Genomic DNA, 19116 nt, shown 5'->3' with positions numbered 1-19116 from the left:
ACAAAAATTTTTTAATCAATACTAATTATATATATTATTCAAGTTTTTCCTTTTTCGGGAAGAATAATAGGAAATTCAAAGGAAATTAAAGCCATTGAACAATGGACCCACATCCATTTTTTCTGTCCAAACTATAGCACCGTCTCCATATGTAAACCTTAGAAACCAAGAGAGTGAATATCAAATTTCAGAATTTCAGCCCTATCCCCTCACCCAATACCAAATTCAGCCAAAACAGGCTGCATCTCTCCATCCTAGACACCAACTGTGATCCAAAAATGGTACCGTTAGGTCACTTCGAACAATTATAGTACACATTTGCAAAAACGCCACTAGATCTCAACACCAAATACCAACAGTGACCTCAATATCAAATTTCGGTATTCCAGCTCTATAAATTCATTCAATGCCAAAATTTAGTCACACTTAGTACTTTTACCAACGAGGCCTCAATATCAAACTTGAGGATTCCAATCCTATCCCTTAATCCAATACAAAATTTAGTACCGCAAAAGTACCTTACGAACAACTATAGTACGCATTTCCAAACCCACCTTCAAATCACAACATCAGATACCAAGAGTTATCTAAATATCAAACTTGAGAATTTTATCTCTATTCCTTCAAACAATACTAAATATTCAGTGTTAGATAAAAAAATGCAACAAAGTCAAACTCTTTTTTAATTTTAAATTTTTAATTTTTTAATTTTATTGAACGAAAGCAAAAAATGTCGGAAAGAGCATTAAATTTTGGAATAAGTTTGGATTTGTTCGAATTTATCACCTTCGGCAATTATGGCCTTTAAACAGCCAATGAAACCGTCACACGCTGCACGAATGTTGATCTGCGGTATTTTAGCCCATTCCCGGCAAAGCGCTTGCTTGATGTGATCGACATTTTGGTATTTTTTAGTGCCAACCTTGATTTCCAAAATACTCCAGACACAATAGTCCAACGGATTGGTATCCGGAGATTTTGGCGGCCATTGTGCGCTGGAAATGAAGCGAGGAACTTCATTTTGTAAACATTCTTGGGTGGCGCGTGCTGAGTGCGATGGTACTGAGTTCTGTTGGAATGTCCAAGGTCTGCGGCCAAAATGTTTGCGTGCCCAAGGCTTTAATACACCCTCCAGAATATTTTCGCGATAATATTCGGCATTTATTCTGATGCCACGGTCGAGAGCGGAGAGCGACCATCGGTTGTTATGGCTGCCCACACCATCACTATGGCCGGCGCATGAGTTCTGGTGGCCAACCGAAGGTGCACATTTTCTGCTGACCTCTTTGGCAAGTAAACACGAATGTTTTCTCATCGGAGAAAACCAATTTCGGCAGTTCACCACTTTCGGCCAAGCGAAGCAACTGTTTAGATCTTTTGAGTCTATTTCCTTTCCGTTGCGGTGCAAGTTCTTGCACTTTCAATGGCTTTACCCCGAGACCATTTTTCAATGTTTGCCGAATGGAATATTGCGATATGTTCAGCTCACGAGCCATTTTTCGGCCGCGACGCGGATTTCGATCAAGTCGCTTCTTTACTTTTCGAACCATTTCTGCTGATGTTGCTGTTTTCTTCTGTCCATTTCCTTGACGTCGGGCTACGCTACCAGTATCACGGTAACGAGTGATGGTACGAGTCACAAAAGATTTATTCACATTTAAATTCTGGAGTGCTCTAATGATAGCCACTTGTGGTTTTCCAGCCAGAAATCACACTATCACGCCTGAATTCCATCAGACGCTTGTAAACAATATAATGAGCTGTCACTGGAAAAATTTTAACAGACGAGTGACTTTGAAATGACAGCAGTCTGAAGTTGGTTGCAGTTTTTTCATCTCACCCTGTATATTATTCAAGTGTTTCCTTTTTCGGGAAGAATAATAGGAAATTTACCTCTTACACAAAAAGGCCTCCAAATTTTTTATTTTTATATATTAAACTTACCGAGGAGAAAATTAGTAAGGTCATTGCACAATGGACCCACATCCAATTTTTCCAATTTCAATCAATATCAAATTGCACAATTTCATCTCTATCCCTTCACCCAATACCAATACCCAAAACCATTCAATACCTCAATCAAAGACACAAACATTCATAACAATATAAAATTTCAGGATTCCAGCTCTATTCCTTCATCCTATACCAATTTAGTATTATTTAGCACTTTTCGTACAGTTAAAGTACCATTTCCGAAACAGTCTTCACATCTCAACCTCAGATACCAATAGAGACCTCAATATCAAATTTGGGGATCAGCTCTTTCCTTTCACCTAATACCTAATAGTACTACTTAGTACTTTTCGAACATTATGTGTTCACCGAATACACAATTGTCATTTAGTATTTTTCGTGCACTTGTAGTACACATTTCCAAAATCACCCATTTATCCCAAACCTACCAGCACAGGCACCCCAATAAAAAATTACAAAATTCCAGCTTCCGTTCACCTTCCAACAAACTGTTCCAAAATTAGTTCCGTTTAGTACCACCTTAATTTTTCAATCTTACTTTCAAACCATGAGAAAATTCGATTGCCGAGACTGTGTACACTAAGTTGTATGTAGAATCGAGATTTTGGATGCGAAACACTATGAAAGGACCAGTAAAGGGAAGTAGTGTTTTTCAAAAAAAAACGTAAAAGGTTATTAAGTGGAGAAAGGCATTTACTTTCTAGCCCCACTGTACATCCCTCAATAGATGCCTAACCCGTTTATTCCTTCACTCATTAGGTGGCTTTTAAATACGCATTCAACGGAAAAAAACATTTCATTATAGGCAATGTATGTAGTTGCCTTAACAGCAACTGACATCGACATCATGCGGTGTACTATGGCGAGGTGGAGCAAAGTGTAGTGAATGAGCCGGTGTGCACTTAAGCGTGCGTAGCTACGCGTACGAATACTGCTGCAAAAATCACTGCACATAAATTCTAGGCGCATGCGCTGCAGGTAGTCTGGGAGGTTTTAAGTCAATAATAAATCTTTTTATGCCAGCTTGTTTATGCCTGAGCTGGGGGTATACAAAGCTTCGGATAATGCAATGTACAACCTAAGGCACGCTTAAAAACGTGACAACAGATTGAAGGCGAACAGAGATATGCAAAAAGATTGGTGATTTTATTTGATCTTCCAAAGATTTCGACATGGTCTTATTATACCCTCCACCATAATATGGAGGGTATATTAAGTCTGTCATTCCGTTTGTAACACATCGAAATATACATTTTAGACCCCACAAGGTATATATCCTTGATCAGTATAAAATTCGATGCCGATTTAACGATGACCATCTGTCTCGCTTCCGAGCGAATTGAAGTAGGTTGATAAAGTTTTACTCAAATGTGTGTTTCGTCTGCAGAACTTTTGGGATTGAATAAAGGCTATAAAGGTCCACGTTTAGTTACAGCCCCCATATAACTGTACCTCCCCAAATTCGATGATAATTACGATGATGGTTCAAACGACATTTTTACCGGATCTATTTCACATTTCGTATTTAAAGTTCCCAATAGGTACTATAGCCTATGACAGAAAATTGTCTATGCAGGCCCAGACTTTCGTATTGGTATTTTTATGATTTTAGCGACATTATTTACTGCATCTGTTTCAAATTTCGTATTTAAAGTTCGTAATGGATACTTCAGCATATGACAGAAAATTGTGTATACAGGTCCAGGTATTCGTATAGCTCCCATATAACGGTACCTCCCTATATTCGGTATTTTGCTGATTTCAGCTACACTATTAACTGAAATTGTTTCAAATTTGGTATTTGTAGTTCGTAATTGGTACTTCAGCCCCTGACAGAAAATTTTGTATACGGGTCCATGTCTTCGTATAGCCCCTATATAACGGTGCCACCCTATATTCGGCATTTTGCTGATTTAAGCTACATTATTCTCCGGAATTGTTTGAAATTTCGTATTTGAAGTTCGTAATAGGTACTACATCCTATGACAAAAAATTTTCTATGCAGGTCCAGGTCTTCGTATAGCCCACATATAACGGTACCTCCCTATATTTAGTATTTTATTGATTTTAGCTACACTATTCTCCGGAATTGTTTCAGATTTCGTATTTGCGTTTCGAAATGGGTACTGCAGCCTATGACAGAAAATTGCCTATACGAGTCCCCGTCTTCATATGGACCCCAAAGTAACGATAACTCCCTATAGTCGGTATTTGTATACACTCCACCTTGGAAAGGAGGGTATATTAACATTGTCATTCCGTTTGTAACATCCTTAAATATTCGTCGTAGACCCCATAAAGTATATATATTCATAATCAGCATAAAATTCTAATTCGATTTAACGATGTCCGTCTGTCTGTTGAAATCACGATACAGCCCACATTATTTGACGTTGAGCGCCAAAATTTAGTAGAGCAATTTGTATTCTGCCTAGGATGGTTGGTATTGAAAATGAGATATATCGGTCCACGTTTTGGTATAGTCCCCATATAACGCACATTTTTTCACGGATTTGTCTGAAAATTGGTATTTGTAGGTCATAACGGGTCCCAGTTCGTGTAGCGAGACATCGCATGTATAGGTCTACGCTTTGGTATAGCCCCCATATAACGGTACCTCCCGATATTCGGTACTTGATGATTTTTGCCCCATTTTTTCACGGATTTGTCTAGAAATTGGTATTTGTTGGTCTTAATGGGTTCTAGCTCTTTTGGCGAAACACTGTATGTATAGGTCCACGTTGTTGTATAGCCCCATATAGCCGTATTTCCCGATATTCGGTATCTTGATGATTTTTGGCACATTTTCCCATGAATTTGTCTAAAAGTTGGTATACGTGGGTCATTATGGGCTCTAATGTTTCCTTTACCCTAAGGTGGAGGGTATTAAAAGTTTGGCCCGGCCGAACTTAATGTTTTTTTACTTGTTAAGACTTTAAAAGATTTTTTTTTTGAAAATTTCCAAATTCATTCCAAGGTGAAAGGTATTCAAACTTACTGCTTTTTAACTTGTTACTTCTGGCATATTGAAAATGTGTTTGGGGCACCTACAATAAAAATATAGGTAATAAACGACAATTCATTGCTCATCTTCTCACCCAAAATTAAATTTCTCCAATTTTTTAAATCACACTACACTTTCCCATAATTGTCTTCAATAATTCTCCCGCATCGCACAAACCGTTATTTCCAAAGTTGTGACACTTTTAATTTCATTATTTGTTTTTTCTTACAATATCTAAACATTCACCTCAGCCATCAATTGAACGAACACCTTTTCACCGTTCAATTTACAATTTTGATCGAATTTCACACTTCAACATAATTTCTGCACCTTGTGATCAACACGATCAGTGATTGCGGTCGATAATAATAACAGGGAGGGGTATGAAGCGATTTACACTTAAACGTCCACATCAAGAGCACAATATCGAGGAAGTTAACAAAAACTAAACAATCTCCACCACAATATTTATTGGATCTTTAAAATGTTTTCATAACACCTACACAAAAATAATTGCAAAACGCCCAGATTCAATGCAGCAGGGAGAGGCAGGCAGACATAGCGAACAACTGACATGTCGATTGAGCCGGCATATCTTGTACATCGGAATACAGCAAGAACACCACACATGTGGTGTCGTTGTCTGCACATTGCGGTGGTTATCTGGCCAAAATGATCTTAACATTGCTATACAACACGACAACACCAGCAACAACAACAACACCAACAACATTTGTAGCAATGACAATTAAAATACAGGATCATGTTACACTCTCCAGCAGTCCCACACAACACAATGTACCACCACCACCACCAATATTTGAGTCCATGAATGAATGAACCAACAACCATGGCGATCTGTGAAGATCAGATGCAGGCCAAAGATTGCAAATAAAAAGTTTTTTTCTGTCGAACATGAACAATATGGAGAATAATGGAACCTAACCTGCTGCTACTGGTGGTGTCCGTGTGAAACCTCACATCAATTAAAATCCTTTTTTAAACATTTATTATTTTGCGATCTCATTTCAAGAAATCTGAATTATTTGTTTTGTTAGTTTTAAATAGTCCTGCGAATGAATGACATGTCTCGGAGACCACATCGATAGATGGGGGCGCTTTGTAAAGAGATCTTATCACGAAAAATAAAGAGAAAGTCTCAAATGATATAAACTGGGAACTGATGGGAAAGATATTCCATATTAAAATATGTTTTTTTTTTTTTTTTTTAAGGGAAGTAATTTTGACAACTATATATAAACTACAATCATTTGTTTCTAAAATCAAATTAAATCCTTCAAAAGCCCTGTCTCTTGCATGCATATAGAAAAGTTTCGCTTTTCATCATTGTATTTTCTATCATTTTTATTTATATTTTTGAGTAAAAATATAAACACAAAAGAAATTGTCAGAAAATTGGCAGTACGAGTCATTTTTTCCATGTCCATATCCCTTACCCCTCTCTGCTTGCCCTAACTAAATTCGGACAAACTCCTTATGCCTACCTATTTCTAAGCTGAACAAAAACAACATTGAAAGAAAATCTATCATACAGAGCCAACTGAAACTGGGTATCTCTATGGGCCAGTTTAGACATCATGTTAGAGTCATATGTAAAGTGGCTTATTGGCCTTAGCATACTTTTGAGCGCTACAAACAATTTTTATGCCCTCCACCACACATAGTATGGAGCGTATATTAAGTTAGTCATTCCGTTTGTAACTCAGCGAAATAATAATTTTAGATGTACCAAAGTTTATATATTCGTGATCGGCGTAAAATTCTAAGACGATTTAGACCTATCCGTCTGCTGTAATTACGCTAGAATCGTAATCGGAAGTTACACTTTTCAAAATATGTCTGAAAGTGCCGAGAGCTAATTATCTGCCAGAGAAGATGGCGCCTATTACGAACTCCTCACACTAAATTTGAGATAATTTTGTATACAAATTTAGCTAAATCTTTAAACATTTTTTAACAAGTTAAAAAATCATTAAGTTCGGCTGGGCCGAACTTTTAATACTCTCCACCTCAGGATAATGGAAACACTAGAACCTATTATGACCCACAAATACCAATTTTTAGACATATTCGTGGGAAAATTTGGCAAAAATCATCTAAAAACCGAATATCGGGAGGTACCGCTATATAGGGCTATACACTAGCGTGGACCTATACATACAATATTTCGCCACCGGAGCTAGAACCCATTATGACCAACAAATACCAATATTTAGACGAATCCATGAAAAAATGTGGCAAAAATCATCAAAATACCGAATATCGGGAGGTACCGTTATATGGGGGCTATACCAAAGCGTGGACCTATATATGCAAAGTTTCGCCACCGGAGCTAGGATCCATTATGACTTGTTTTTACTTGTTTTTATTTTATTTTTTATTTATTATTATTATTATTTATTTATTTATTTTTTTTTTTTTTTTTTAATAATCTCCTTGTAAATATTAAAAAAAATATCAATATAGGTCCACCTTTTTGTACAGCAGTTATATAATCATGATGGAATAAGTAAAAAAGCATCAAACATTTGTAAGCAGGTCCGCGAATTCTATAATCTCCATATAACAGTTTTCATATAGTAGTGGAAGTTCTTTTTAAATTTTTTCAAGTTCCTTCCAAATGGAGGAGGGTATTAAAAGTTCGGCCCGGCCGAACTTATCTGTTTTTTTACTTTTTAATTTTTCGTTAGTAAAGGGGGAAATTCATTGTGTATGAAAGAAAAATTAAGCACAATTTAGCCATCTTGATATTTGCATTTTTACATAAATTCGTCACTAATATACTATATTTTTTATTTTAACGAGCAGCGAGTGACAATACAAATTTGCGAAACATGGAAAAGAAATTGTCAAAGACTATCACAACTTTCCTTTTTTGATATTCGAAAATTTCACATGATTTCCAGTGATAAAAACATAATTTAATTTAAATAAAAAATTTTTGATAAATAACCTACCCTATGTCATCTTACTCTCGAATCGTCTAATCCTATGATTTCTTCATTGGCATACAACATTGTTTCAATACCCTATTATTAACAATTTGTCGTAAATTTGATCCAAATCTTTGTGGAAATGCAATTTTGGATTATAACGCCTTGATCATCAGCAGAAACAACAACAATTTGTTGAGAATTTTGCATAAATTTATTGCTCTTGAAAGAGTTTATTCATGTGGGACAGAAAATAGGCGGACTTTTCACTGATTGCACATAAATAAAGGCAACAAGATGAGACATACCCAGAGCCTGTGAAATGGAAAATAAACTTTACATTTTCACACAAACAGGCACGCACAGACAAACTCTAAACAGGCTCTTAGATAAATTTGAATTTTCATTTTTACCCCAGGAAAAACGAAAAAACTTGCAAATTTTTATTAAAAGCAGCTGCTGTCGTCATCGCCGGGATCATTGTAATCTTGTTGTGATTAAGAAACACCTTAAAATTTTGAACATTTCAGTTTCAGATTTCAGGTTTTCATGCATGTCGCCAACCGTCCGTATCTCTTGCCTATAAAATTATTTGTTATCTTTATGCAAAAATCCAAGCACGAAAAAATGCATAACTGTCTTATCTCGTTTTGAAAATCCAGCTTAATTTTTTCTCTTGGTCTTTTTTTTTATTGTCAACCATTAAGTGCTTAAATGATTTTTTGATTTTGTTGTAATTTTTGAAAAAAAAATTGTTGTTTATGTTGCAACCCCAAACAACGGCCTTAGAGTGTCGAGATCACTCGGCATTGGATGCTGTCAGCCATACCAGCATCTAAATATTGGCACAGGAATAACGAAACTTGTTCAGCGGCAACTGGCAATGGTGGCTTGATTTGGCAGATTCCAAAAGCAATCAGCGCATGTTGCCGTCAATTTTGTTGTTGTTGTTGTTTAGCGGAACAGTAGGTCCATGTTCGCCATGGCATTAACAATAATCAATAGAGACATTTTTAAGTTCATTAAAGTATAACAAATCCACTCATGTGGAAATAATTTATTATCATTCAATCTGTGTGATCTTTGAATGCCGTATTTCCCCCCTTTGGATTTCTATGCAAATCTGTTTGAGAACATGACAAGATATTTTGAGAGATTTTTTCTTATTGTTAATACTAATTGAAAACAGCTTTTTTTAAACTTGCAAAATTATAAATACCATAATAGAGCGAAATAAAATAACTGGGACAGCTAAGCGCAAAGGTAGATGGATAGAGAGATTTATGATCCAAAAGACTTCCCTAGGCTGTAACAAAAATAGAAGATTTTTTAAAAACAAAGGGACACGTCACGAACCGCTACATTTTCATAAGTAGAAGCCATATGTATTTAGAAGTATAAATACACTCAAAATTATCATTAAACAAGTGAAAAAGTATCAGTCGAGTTTGCCGACAGATGTAAAGGGTGAGACGAAAAAACTGCTACCAACTTCAGACTGGCTGTAAAACCACAAATGGCTATCGTTAGAGCACTCCGACCATGACATCAGAATAAATGCCGAATATTATCGCGAAAATATTCTGAAGGGTGTATTAAAGCCTTGAAAACGCAAACATTTCGGCCGCAGACATTGGACATTCCAACAGGACTCAGCACCATTGCACTCAGCACGCCCCACCCAAGAATGGTTATAAAATGAGGTTCTTCGTTTCATTCTTGTCTTAAAATCCACACAAGGAGGTCCTTGTGGGTACTTTATACCTCGGCAGGGAATTATCTATATAGGTCCACAATATCGTATAGCCCCCATAAAACGGTACCCCCACAATATTCGGTATTTTGATGATTTTAGCCACATTTTTCAATGGAATTGTCTGAAATTCCACAAAAGGAGTCGCTTGTGGGCATTTTACCCCCTCAAATATAGGTCCACGATATCGTATATCCCCCATATAGCTGTACCCCCCGATATTCGGTATTTTGATGATATTAGCCACATTTTTCAATGGAATTGTCTTAAAATCCACACAAAGAATTTTTAATGGATTTTATTTGTTTGAAAATTTTCTAATTCGTTCCAAATGGTGGAGGTTATTCAAAGTTCGGACCGGCCGAACTTACTGCTTTTTTAATTGTTTTATCTTACCCTGTATGTTTTATACGATTTGGTGTTGAGGTCCCTCACATGCGTAATATGCACTCAACAAAGAGAACCGATTTTCACCAAATTTGAAGTACTACTTTCTAGGACGAATTCAGTCGTAATTGCCAAAATTCGGTCCATTTGTTCTGTTATTAGCCATTTGATGCACAATAATCCTAATATCAGATAAGAATATATATGGGAGCTATATCCCAATCTGTACCGATCTCGATAAAATTTGACAGAGGTATTTTCGAGCAATATCTGATGTCCGGTGCCAAATATCATTCTTGTTTGAGGTCAATAGGACTTATATTGGCCAATTGGTGCACTATTATCTAAATCCGATCCGATTATCACCAATTTCAATAGTGTTCGTCCTTGGGCCAAACAAATATTGTTTGCAAAATTTTATATTAATCGGATAATAAATGCGACCTGCATTTTGTTCACAAAAATACATGGACGGGTGGACGGACTAACATGCAGAAATCGACTCAGAAAGTGATTCTATGAATATCCTCAAAAGTAACTATGGGTCTATCTCGCTTCCTTCTCCCTGTTACAAACAACTACGCCACTATGTGGTGCAAGGTATAAAAATTGTTTTTTTTTTTTTTAAATTTCTTATGGAAAGAAGCAGGTCTCGAGGTTTCTTATATATCCCTTATGTGAATTTCTCCTTTATAATTTTTAAAACTAAAAAGCGTCTTTAAAATCTTTTAATACAAAAGACACCTTACTGAACCCTTTTTATTTTTTTTATATTTTATAAAACCTTTTATTGGTTTTCTAACATGAACTTCCGTTTGGCGCCGTCTCTTTAATTTTTTCACAGGGAATAACATGAATGTTTCATTGGCCTTGCCATCATTTCCGAAAAACCCCAGCTTTCATTCAGAAAAAAAAATTAAAATAAAAACCTGTTATTTCTCTCAATATAAATCAGATCAATAATATTTTTATGTTCGATATTTTGAAATAATCAATTATTCGAATTGACATTTTAATGGCAATCACAACAAAACAAACTCAATAATTCACTTTAAATGATCTTTTGACCATATATGCATAAATATATATATATATATATATAAAAATGTTCTGGTTTTATTGTAACATTTTTTTTAATCGTTACAATTTTTTGTGTCGCACAACATGTTTAACGGCGCCTGGGTAAAACATAACACAACACAACCTAACCCAAACACAGCGATCGTTCAGCGGACAATCAACCGATCTGTCTTAATTTAAATAAAATTGAATTGATTCTTAGCCAAGAGGAGGCTTCGATGTTGCTTTGGTTGTATACCACCACCACCACGAATACTGCCGCTGTCACTTGGCACTACTCACAGAAAACTTCGTACCTGACTTGAACACACCGGTTGGATGGTTCGTGTCTCATGTTACGAAGGCGACATTTAGGCTTGATAATATTTATGCTAATTGAGTAATTTGTTTTTATGACAAAAAATTGTATTTTTATAGGAAATTTTCGAAAGGTAGATTTTCCACAAAGCGGCTTACGGTCAAGTGGGCTTGTTTTGATCGTTGCTGTCATCATCCTCATTGTTTTCTGGTCGATGTTTTCTCTTAGAATAGCGGCTGATATGACAGTGTCAGAATTATTTGATTGTCAACCGATGAAACATTGTCAATGGGTGGACAACGCGACTGCCAACTGTTGTCTGCCGGATGATCGTGGCGTCCATGCAAATGGCGTCGGTGTCGGTTGGCGGCTTTTGTTTGTAGATTCGAAATTAACTGTTGAATATTACCATTGTTATATGGTCATAATCGAATTATGATGGTTACATAAAAGTTGAGTGACCTTTTAGCGGAGGGTGTTAGAATTATGATAACTTAAGTCCATTAAGTTAAGAAAATATTTATGAATTTTCGTGCATAGAGATATTTCATCTACAAACGATCTGCAATATTTTATCTATCTTTTCATGGACTTTAAAAAAACAGAATTTTTCCCCACTCTAAAGCGAGCAAAACTTGCTCACCTTTATTCAAGCGACATCGAAAAATAAACTATTCTCGTTTAAGTTTTCTATTCCCATGAGTGCTCCCGCGAGTAATTTTAGTTTACTCATGAAAGAAGAGCTAAAAATTGAAGACACGAGTATCGGCGTTTTGAAAGTTTACATCGCAAAGCAATTTAATTAGAGTGGCGCTTTTCTACATTTTTTAAGATTTTCGGATAAAGATTCCTTGGAATCCGTTCATTTTAGATATATAACGTCCTCGGAAATATTGAAGATTACATTACAAAACACGAAAATAATTCCTAATTTTTTAACAAATTTTCCTCTGTCTTTCTATACTCTACACCACAGTGGTAAGGTTATTATATCTTTGTGCATTTGTTTGTGACATGGAGAAGGAAGCGAGATAGACCCATAGTAACTTTTGAGTATCTTCATATAATCACTTTCTGAGTTGATTTATGCATGTCAGTCTGTCCGTCCGTCTGTTCATGTATTCTTGTGAACAAAATGCAGGTCGCATTTATTAACCGATTAAGATGAAAATTTCCAAACAATATTTGTTTGACCCAAGGAAGAGCCCTTTTGAAATTGGTGATAACCAGATCAGATTTAGATATAGCTCCCATATATCCTCAACCGATTTCGGGTTAATTGTGCACCAAATGGCCAATATCTGTCGAAATTATCTGAATTTTGGTACATGCCCGAAAGAAAATACCCCTGTCAAATTTTATCGAGATCGGTTCAGATTAAGATATAGCTCCCATATATATCAGTCCAAAAGTCTTGAATTTTGGTACATCCGATCGGATTTAGTCTGGAAACAAGTACATCGAATTCGGAGAAAATCGATTCGGATATAGCTATAGCTCCCCTATATAGGTTCCATCCGATTTGGTGTTTAAGTCCCCCACATTCGTAATATGCATTCGACAAAAATTATGTTTGGTATCAGATATCAGATGCAGCCTAAAATACCTCGCAGCCTAAAAATATCAGATGCAACCTAAAAATACCTAGAAATAATTAGATTTGGTGAAAATCGGTTCAGATATAGATATAGCTCCCATATAAATGTTTCATTCGATTTGGTGTTAAAGTCTCTCACATTCGAAATATACACTCCACAGGAATGATATTATGTACCGGATATCATATCTGCCTAATTGTATCAAGATCGGTTCAGATTTGGATATAGCTCCCATATATATCTTCAACCGATTTCGGGTTAATTGTTCACCAAATAGCCAATACCAGTCCAAATGACCTAATTTTGGCACATCCTAGAAATAAGTACATTTGGTGAAAATCGGTTCAGAGCTCGGAAATACGTTTGGCAATTTTCTTCGAGATCAGCTAAGATTTGGATATAACTTCCATATACATATATCCTTAATCCGATTATTGCGCAAATAATGGCTAATATCAGCCCAAATGGAGCCCGACTTTTGACATTCCTTTGCTGGTTTCGAGATGATAAAGTGCCAGGAAAAGAAATGTGTTATAAAAAATGTTATTATAATTCTCAGAATAAACGATATATCTAGGTTAGATAGTTTTCAACAAAATCATATTCGAAATTTATGTATTACAATTAAAAATTATAAATTTGGGTTATATGCTGCAAATATAATATGATTCCAATTTAAGTCAAAATCTCCCTTAATAATCTCTGAACAAACAAAAATTGTTTATTTAATATTTACTATAGACTAGTACCCCTAATTTTAGATTATAAAAGAAATTCATTTACTTTCGACCAAAAACCGTTGACCTACCTTTACACCTACATATATTTTCACTGCAAAGTTTTCTTATAATTTCACTTTCCATTATACAGCCTAGATTGTGGCAAATTTCATGTGAATTTGACAGTACTAGTTGGTAGTAGTATATTAAAAAACTTCTGTCGGAAGGTTTTCTCCACCTTTTTTCCTAAGAAGTTTAAATAGAATTCATTTCAAGAAGAAATACACCCAACCAACATCCGCCTAACGGACCACCAACATAAAAATAATTCATAATTATGATTAAAATATTAATTATTACACAAATAATTCTGAACACCAAACTGAGAACCTCTTTAAAATCGATAAAAATTATTTTTCTACATAATTTTCCATAGAATTTAAATGATTTTTTTTTTTAAAAATTCATAAAAAAAACAAATATTTTACAATGCACTCTCATAGCCTCGATGTGTACGGGTATGTGCGCTACTTGCCTTGTGGCTGGCTGGCTGGCCCAGTCGCCTTGCCGGCCTAACTTAATTAATAATTCCGCACACATCGAACTGCATTAAAAACACAATGGAAACTAAGAAGAATGAGTGAATGAAGAAAAACAAATAAAACACAAAGAATTACAAACAAACAAACAACAACAATAGCAACAAAGTGGCTACTAATTCCCAAACTCCAGCCACTTGCTATTGCCACAGCATGCCAAGCAGTCAGTGGGACGACGGCGTAGACAGAGAAAATAATAGAATCCAAGCCATTGCCACAACTAAAATGTCATAGATTTTGCTTTTGTTTTGGTTCTAAGTTTTCCATTCTTGGAATAAATGAATGCATCCATTGGTGGTGGTGGTGGTTATGACGTTGATGATGATGTTTGGAGATAGAAATGAAAAACTCATAAAACATGGACTAACTAACAAATACAGACACACAAACTAATAAATTATTGTGTAATTCGTTCTGTTATCACCGAAAGAAATCAAATTATTCCATCTGCATTAATTGTTGTTGCCTTGGAATCCCAAAACATGCCAACAACCAACATGTTTGATGGTGATAAGGAAGGAACAACCAAAAAGTTGTAATGCATCAAACTACTGCATTATCGCAAGCATGTCAAGTGTGTTCCATTACCATTTCGTCTCTCTCCCACTCACACACATGCCATCATACATGTTTGAAGCGTAAATTACTCTTTCTCTTAGTTGTTTTGATTGTGTTTCTCATTTTTCTGTTTTCTCACTGTCTCCTGTTTTGTTTCATTCCAGTTGTCGTTGGTCCAATTGTCACCCACAGATGTAAATGGCCGCAGCATTCGTCTGGAAATGAAAAAGTACTGCCCTTCAATGCAATTGGAGTTTTGGTCTTGTATGAATAGAACGTTAGAAGGTAAGTTACTGTGAACTTCATACCGTCATAACACAATAACAATGCCAACCAAGTTAGTTAGGGATGTCATGGTGTGAATTCGCTTCGTAACGTTACAATGTAAAAATGAATTAGCACAAATTATTTTCGAATTTTTATATGAGCAGATCGATAAATTGGAAAAAAGGCTATCTGCCATAGATACATTTTTATACCATATACCACACTGTGGCACTGGAAATTATGTATTTATGTATTTATTTGTATTATGCAGAAGGAAACGAAATCGTTCTTTTAAACCACATTCAAAAGTAGATTTTTAACAAAGTTAACTTCTAGAGTATCAAGTTTTCCAAAAATATAATATAAGTGCCAATGAAGCAGATCTATTATGAATAATTTTTAGCACGTTTTACATAATACAGTTCCTTATACCCCCATACATCCGCCTCTTCGAAGTAACGTCTTATACGAAACAAGTTAGTAAGCTGCATTCGGTGTTCCGATTGATTCATAATCTCACATCGTAATATTATTATCAAACGTAGATCGAGTTCGGAAATTGGCAAAATCGGTCCACTCCAGCAAGTACCTCCCCCACAAAGGGTCAAATTTTTGAATAATTATAACTTTTATAAAATGTGACGTAAAAGTCCGATTGTCTCCAAATTACGCAGATCACTATTTTTTTATTAACCCAATGTCTGGCGTGTAGATAAAATATATCTGTCCACTCCTTCTGGTACCTCCCCCACAAATGGTCAACATTTTGAATATCCATGAAGCTCATAATACGCGAAATTAACATATGATTCCATTCAGATTGGCCACATCTCAATATTTTTGTCAACACAAGATCTGTTATAAAGATAGGTAGAAATCGGACCATTTCTTCTGGTACCTCCCCCACAACAGGTCGAAATTTTGAATAATTATATCTCTCTAAAATGTGAAATAAACATCCGGCTCTCTTAAAATCTCACACATACCATTATTTCTATTAACACAAGATCTGGTGTGAAGATGATATATACCGATCTACTTCTTCTGGAGTAGATCCCCCATAGAGGGATCAAATTTTTAATAACAAAACGCCCTAAAAATGCGACATAAGCGCCCAATTCATTTCAAACTTCACACATCTCAATATTTCTACTAACACATGATATGGCGTGAAGATGATAGATATCGGCCTACCCCTTGTGGTACCTCCGCCTCGAACGATCACCATTTAAATATTTAAGAGATCTGATGTGAATGAATTTTTCTGTCCACTCCCTCTGATTTCTGATTGAAAATCAATGTTCCACTTTCTTTACATTCAACAGGTTCCAATATTTTTATTGGTATAAGATAAAGTGGAATACTTCGATCCACTATATGTGGCACCTCGCGCACCTTACAAAGTGATATAGTCTAAATATGGCACGTTGTAATATTTATATCAGACATAGTATAATAGAGAGGAGTTGGACAATATTAAGGCTCAACATGATGAATAATAAAAACATAAAAACGGACTATTGCTTGCGGTATACATCCGTCGGCAAAAACCGACTGATACTTTTTATACCCTCCACCATACTATGGAGGGTATATTAATTTTGTCATTCCGTTTGTAACTCCTCGAAATACTCATGTCAGACCCAACAAAGTATATATATTCTTGATCAGCGTAAGATTCTAGGACGATTTAGCCATGTCCGTCTGTCTGTCTGTTGTAATCACTCTATCTTTCGAACAAATTGAGATAGAAGGCTAAAATTTTGCACACATGTATATTTTGCCAGTAGGTAAGTTCGTAAATGGACTATGTAGGCCCAAGTTATCATATAGCTTCCATATAACGGTACCTCCAGATATTCGGTAGTTTGATGATTTTAGCGACATTATTCACCGGAATTGTTTCCAATTTGGCATTTGAAGTTCGTAATGGATACTACAATCTAAGACAGAAAATTATCTGTACAGGTCCACGTCTTCGTATAGCCCCCATATAACGGTCATATAGTCATGTAGGTCCACGTCTTCATATAGCCCCGATATAATGGTACCCCCCGATATTCGGTATTTTGATGATTTTAACGACACTATTTACCGGAATCGTTTCAAATTTGGTATTTGAAGTTCGTAATGGATACTACATCCTAAGTCAAAAAATTGGCCATGTAGGTCCACGTCTTCATATAGCCCCATATAACGGTACCCCCCGATATTCGGTATTTTGATGATTTTAGCGACATTAGTTAACGGGATTGTTTCAAATTTCGCATGTGAAGTTCGTAATGGATACTTCAGCCCATGCCAGAAAATTGTTTGTGCAGGTCCACGCCTTCGTATGGCCCCCATATAACGGTACCCCCTATATTCGGTATTATGATGATTTTAGCTACATTATAAACAGATTTTTCTTCAAGTATCGCATTTAAATATTGCAATAACTTATGACAAAAGTTGCCTATGCAGGTCTACGTCGTCGTATCGGCATTCTTAAGATTTTAACAGAATTTTAAACGGATTTTATTTTTTTGGAAATTGCCAAATTTGTACCAAATGGTGGAGGGTATTAAAAGTTCGGCCCGGCCGAACTTGCAGCTTTTTTACTTGCTTACTTGTTATATCGATGTTTCCCAAATCCACTTACCCGCCCCTACGTACTCCCCTTCCGTGTGTACATCCCATTATCCGGATAATGGGGGGTTAATAATGTTGAGGAACTCCGGCTACCGTAAATACATCAGCCGGTTATAAAATTTAAAATTTAGTTAAAAACAATAAAAACAAGTAAGCAAAGGCTATAGGCGTGAGGGACCAACCATGTGATACCCTACAACACTACAATATGTTAGAAGTCCCCTTATGTCCAAATCCATTTTGGAAGATTTCGTTTTTGAAATTATATCACGGAGCACTGCCCAGATAATACCCTTAGCATTTTGACCAGGGACGTTTGCCCAATATTTACGCACTCCGTCGTGCTCCATTTTACAGCTAAATATAATCCAATGCTCATCCAATATGCTAGAATTCTTCCCTGTCCTTAACTCTCTTCTCAGGCGTGTCGATTGGCTTCCATTGTATGATCAGGAAACTTTTTGTGTTTTTGGTTCATTTGAACCCCTAAATATTTTGCGAACATCTCCAAAAGCAAAAGCATCTCCTCTGTATCTCCAAATTTAGACTCATCTATATGATTTGCTTCTCTACGATATTTGTCAATTTTCGTAAACCAAATCAGCATAAAAAAGCCAAAAGTTCGCCTTTTGTGTATTTCGGATATTGCCTGTAAAAAATGTTGGTATTTTTCATACAAAAGTAGTGGTCCATTCTACTCGCTGTCCTAAGCTCTAATTTCATGTAAGATTTCGTGTCCTTTGGTTTCTATTTGTGACCCTTATAACGGCTGCAAAATCAGGAACATTTTCAGTTGTTGGTGCATTTCAACCCCAAAATATAATGCGGACATCTTTGAAAACAATAGGCCTAGCCCTTCTGAGCCTAACCCTACCCTTGGGGAAAATTTTCCTGAAGATCGGACGATAATTCCAATCTGTATATAATAACCCCAACCTGTGTTGTAAGATGAAAAAATGCACTTCAATATTAAAAGTCAAATTGAAAAAATCGCATGCGACAAAACTGTGAAAGTATAAAAAATATCACAAAATACTACAAAAGCTATATTAACATCATTATTGGCATCTTTTCTATCTTTGTAGCTTTTATTCTTTGATGCAAAGAGGGAATTCTGAATTGACAAAAATTGTAAAAATCGGTCCAGCCATTCTTGAGATATAAGCATTCTATGTAACATCCCCTTCCTTTGTATATATACATGGTATATATTTCGTTATATATATCCGATATATTTACTATCGGCATCGACGTAATGGTCTGAATAAAAATATAATGGTCTGAATATAAAAAT

The 19116-nt window shown here is 35.8% G+C and overlaps 1 protein-coding gene across 1 annotated transcript in view; it reads left to right on the top strand.

The window, feature by feature from the left end:
- The window catches only part of LOC101896271 (reversion-inducing cysteine-rich protein with Kazal motifs), a 108583-nt gene that overhangs the window by 75241 nt on the left and 14226 nt on the right, over positions 1-19116 (top strand). Inside the window, exon 4 of the mRNA XM_059129336.1 lies at positions 15089-15209. Within this exon, the coding sequence (XP_058985319.1) occupies positions 15089-15209 (121 nt within the window). The remainder of the gene's footprint in view (positions 1-15088; positions 15210-19116) is intronic.

Source organism: Musca domestica, unplaced genomic scaffold (assembly GCF_030504385.1).
Source record: "Musca domestica strain aabys unplaced genomic scaffold, Musca_domestica.polishedcontigs.V.1.1 6, whole genome shotgun sequence".
NCBI classification, from domain to species: Eukaryota; Metazoa; Arthropoda; class Insecta; order Diptera; family Muscidae; genus Musca; species Musca domestica.
This window is presented reverse-complemented; position numbering and strand designations above follow the sequence as displayed.